The 4,023-nt window shown below is 31.9% G+C and overlaps 1 protein-coding gene across 3 annotated transcripts; it reads right to left on the bottom strand.

Annotated features, from left to right (window-relative positions):
- Positions 1–1,069: 1,069 nt before the first annotated feature.
- Positions 1,070–3,460, bottom strand: LOC112751068 (uncharacterized). 3 transcript variants are annotated; one of them, XR_003176211.2, is made up of 3 exons: positions 3,309–3,460; positions 2,115–2,952; positions 1,070–2,024 (listed from the first exon to the last, which is right to left on the bottom strand). XR_003176211.2 is itself a non-coding variant. In XM_025800063.2 (3 exons), the coding sequence occupies exons 1-3, from the start codon at positions 3,341–3,343 to the stop codon at positions 1,639–1,641; spliced, it is 633 nt and encodes a 210-aa protein (XP_025655848.1). In that variant the 5' UTR covers positions 3,344–3,460; the 3' UTR covers positions 1,070–1,638. The 3 variants fall into 3 exon arrangements, 2 of the variants coding, with proteins under 2 accessions (XP_025655848.1, XP_072074526.1); XM_025800063.2 differs by having other exon boundaries at positions 2,741–2,952; XM_072218425.1 differs by having other exon boundaries at positions 2,768–2,952; positions 3,309–3,437.
- Positions 3,461–4,023: the final 563 nt, after the last annotated feature.

The raw sequence follows: 4,023 nt of genomic DNA, 5'->3' as shown, positions 1-4,023 counted from the left end.
GCAAGTGATGTATGTGTTACAGGAAATTCATGAAAGATATTATGGACATCATTTGGGTGGAAAAGTCCTAGTTCAAAAAGTTATGAGGTAGGATACTATTGGCCCACAATCATTAGAGATGTAATGGAGTATGTAAAAAAGTGTAGAAAAGGGTAAAATTCAACCTTCACCAAGTATGTAATGGCTAGGCTAAAGCAGCTAACAAGCTCATCTTAAATGTGTTGAAGAAAAGGCTGGATGAGATCAAGGAGCTATTAGATGATGAATTATGGTTTATACTTTGGTCGTACTATACGACACCAGAATCTTCCACTAGATAAACACTTTTTTGGGATAACTTATGGTAAAGAGGCTGTGATCCCTATGGAAGTCGGGAAACTAAGTGCTATGATGCTCCTCAAAAGCACAAATGATCGTGTTGCACTTGATCTCAATTCTCATAAATAAAGTGAGATCAATGTCTATTTTAGCTGAACATGAGTCACTACAAGAAAAAAGGCCTGTGGCCGCACTTTTTTCTTGCTACGCTTTAAAAGCGTGGCCAAAAGAGGGATAATGGCCACGATATTATGAAGGTTGTGATTGATTAGAGTGGCTAAAAGGTATAACACTAAAGTAAAACTTAGAAGTCTTCAAGAGGGTGATTTGGTTTTGAGACAAGCTGATGTTGGGACCTCGTCAAGTCAAGGAAAGCTATCACTAAATTGAAAAGGTCCCTTTAAGATTAAAGAAGTCCTGGAAAACAAATGTACAAGATAGAAAACTTTGATGGATCTAAGGTACTGAGAACCTAGACTGCTACTCATTTGAGGAGGTATTATTCTTATAAATTGTTAATGTATGAATAAAGGCACTCTTTTTCTGTCAAAAGGATTTTAATGAGGCCATTAAAACTTGTATTAGTTTTATTTTTGATTCAATAAAGTCTTAGTTTCAATTCATATTGATATCTTTGTTTATCTTATGATGTTAAACGTGTGTGTGTCTATATATATATATATATATACTATGAGTACATGGTCGCGCTAATATCGAAAAAGCGATAACAAAGAAATAAGGCGCAAATAAGTTATTCAAAATGGTCATATGAGATTGAAAGTCTAGAATTAAAGGGCAGTTACATAAGCTTAACCAACACAAAGTTAAAGTGGAAAATACCTTGAAAGGAGAGAAATACATTGCAAAATGCAAAAAAAATTAGTACATAATATCTACTACTTGCCCATCCATGACCTTCTTGAAAGCGCTAACTGAGGAGATATCCAACTCAGGAGCCAAAAGCTTGATCTAGTTGAAGATGTTCTTCTCAGCATCGAAAATACCATAAATAGCAGCTCGTTCAGCATTCTCAGCAGTCTTGGAAAGTGTAGAGTTATTCTTCTCCATCTCAACAACCTTTTTCATCAAATTCTTAACTCAAGATACTGAAGTCTTCTTATCATCTTCCAAAGATTTAACACTTTCTTGGAGTTTTCTATTATCTTCTTGTAACGAGGCTAAGGTAGCATTCAAAATTTGAATTTGAGTAGCAGAAGTTTGAAGCTCTTTTTCTTTTGATGCAATTTTAGAACGGAAGCTCGGGATCTCCTTCTCTACATCCCGAACGAAGGCAGCTGAGCGAAGGAGCATCTTTTGAATTTAAGGTAAGGTGTCTTCCACAGGCATCTCAACTAACTTTGACTTGGTCTCCTCGGTCAATAAGAAAGAATCAACAAAGTCGCAGTAGCGGAAATCTTTTTTCAAGACACAACCATAGGAACTTAGATCTTCCGCTTGAGTGGTTATTGATTTCATAAGCCTTTTGCCCTTGCTCTTTTGTTTCTTTCTCACTAGAGAGCTCGAAGGAGGATGGGCATCAAAGATTTCGATATCAATGGTTGATTTATGAGGTTCTGGAGGTGAAAGATTGCTATGGATAGTTGAAGAAGAAATCATATCCCTACCTTCAGTGTTTGTCTGGACAGTGTTAGTACCCAACCTTTGCCTCATAGCAGTAATGGCCTCAGTTTCGCCAGCCATTTTAACTGTTAAAAGAGGAAAACAATTAAAGTGAGAAGAACATTATACTATTTAAAATTTAAAAGATAGACATCAGTAAGAAGAAATGTCATTACCAACAATATTTTTAGAAGCTTGCACATCAGCAAGGATCATCCTCAAATCCAAAGGGTTATCATTCCATAAACCAAGAAGAGATGAACGATGTCACGCTCTATTGGGCTCACACCTTTCAGTTCAATCTTTGGAGAAGCAACGTGAAAGTTCCAATAAAGGTTAAAATTGTTTTCATCCTCCAAAATCATGAAAAAAGGTTGAGACCCAGAGACCCTTTCAACTTTAAAATATTTTTCTTTAAAACCATGGTACGATTCTTCAAAAAGGTTGAAAATTCTATGATTGTGGTTAGCTTGGAAAGATAGAAAACCTTGACCACAAGCACCAAAAGAAATAGCAAAGTTAAAAAAGTAAAAAAATACTCTGGTGGAGATGGGAAACTCGAGGAATGAACATAATAGTTCAAACCCTCAAATGATAGCCCAAGTATTAGGATGCGGCTGAGAAGGGGCACATCCACACAACTTCAAGACATCTTGTTGAAAATCAGAAAAGAAAATTCGAACTTCGAGACATGTAAATAAAGTTTCATACATCCACATCCAATCCAGAACATTTTTAGCATGATGATTAATATGGCAAAGACGCTCTTCTTGGTTAGGGAGAGTAAGTGAGTAGTAGTTACCAACATCATCAAAAGTGAAGATCACACCTGACCCTTTCAATTCATCAAGATCTTCCTTGGTGATGATAGAAGGAGTATTTTTAACTTCCTCAGCTACCCAAGTATATAAATCATGTTTTTGAAAATGACTGGAAGTCAGAAAAGCTTCGTTGGAGGTTCCAATGTGTTTGTCAATGGCAACCACTTTTCTCCTCACCATTTTTTGGGCAAACCTGTAGGAGAACCACTATGTTTTAGAAAATTAAAGTGAATGAAATTTGCTCCAAAAACAACAGAAACAAAAGAATCTAGAAAAAAAGTTATGCGATGGTACCGATCTAAAAAATTAAAAAATTGAAAGAAAATGAAAAAAAAAAGCTTTTATGACCGAAAGAAAGGTGGTTCGAAGGAGAATCAAGAGATTCTCACATGCAAAAAAAATACATCTATAAAAAAACAAAATAATAGAAGCTGGTGCAAAAAATTATAAAAGAAGAAGAAGTAGAAGTAGAGAGAAATAAATGCAAACACATGCATCTTCAAGTGCGAAAAATAAAAAACAAACAAAAAATAGAAAAAAAGAGAGTACCTGAAAGTTGCAGAAAAAACTAGATTGATGAACATGCAGAGAAAAAACTAGATTAATGAACATGCGGTGAGTAGAGGTAGAAGATGGAAAGAGCAAGGAGAAAGAGAGTTCTTTTAAGTAAAGTTGTTCAGAAAACAAGGTGCAATAATAGCGCACAGAGAAAATGAAAAATTTTCTTAAAAATAAAATTTGTGATTTATTTTATTTGATTAATTTAAATATGTTAATCAATTAATTAGTTATTTAATTTAATTGAGAAAAAAAATCAAATTATTTAATATTTTATTTGACCACATTAATTATAACTAATCAATTATATTAATTATTTGATTTGACTGGAATAAATAAATTAATTTTGTTTTAATTTATATTAAATTTTTGTCTTATAGATTCGGATTAATGATTTTTAAGAGTGTCTTAATTAATTATTTATTTATTTTGATTGAAATAAATATCAAATTATTTAATATTTTATTTGACTATATTAACTATAACTAATTATTTATATTAATTATTTTATTTAATTGAATTGATTTTATTTTAATTTGTGTTAATTTTTTTTGTTTTATATATTTTGATTAATATTTTTTAAAAATATTATAATTTTTACATAACATATTTATAAGAATTTTTTTATTTAACTTAATTCATTGAGTCAACTAATTATGATTAATTTATTATATTAATTATTTAATTTAATTAATTTAAATATATA

The sequence above is a fragment of the Arachis hypogaea genome, chromosome 15 (assembly GCF_003086295.3).
Source record: "Arachis hypogaea cultivar Tifrunner chromosome 15, arahy.Tifrunner.gnm2.J5K5, whole genome shotgun sequence".
Classification (NCBI taxonomy): Eukaryota; Viridiplantae; Streptophyta; class Magnoliopsida; order Fabales; family Fabaceae; genus Arachis; species Arachis hypogaea.
This window is presented reverse-complemented; position numbering and strand designations above follow the sequence as displayed.

Bases quoted from the DNA above. Each gene is read 5' to 3' on its own strand.
- LOC112751068 (XM_025800063.2), bottom strand. From the start codon at position 3,343: ATGTTCATCAATCTAGTTTTTTCTGCAACTTTCAG. The intron at 2,953-3,308 runs GTACTCTCTTTT...GTTCTCCTACAG, and splicing joins GTTTTTTCTGCAACTTTCAG to GTTTGCCCAAAAAATGGTGA. The intron at 2,025-2,740 runs GTAACTACTACT...CTCTTTTAACAG, and splicing joins CTTCACTTTTGATGATGTTG to TTAAAATGGCTGGCGAAACT.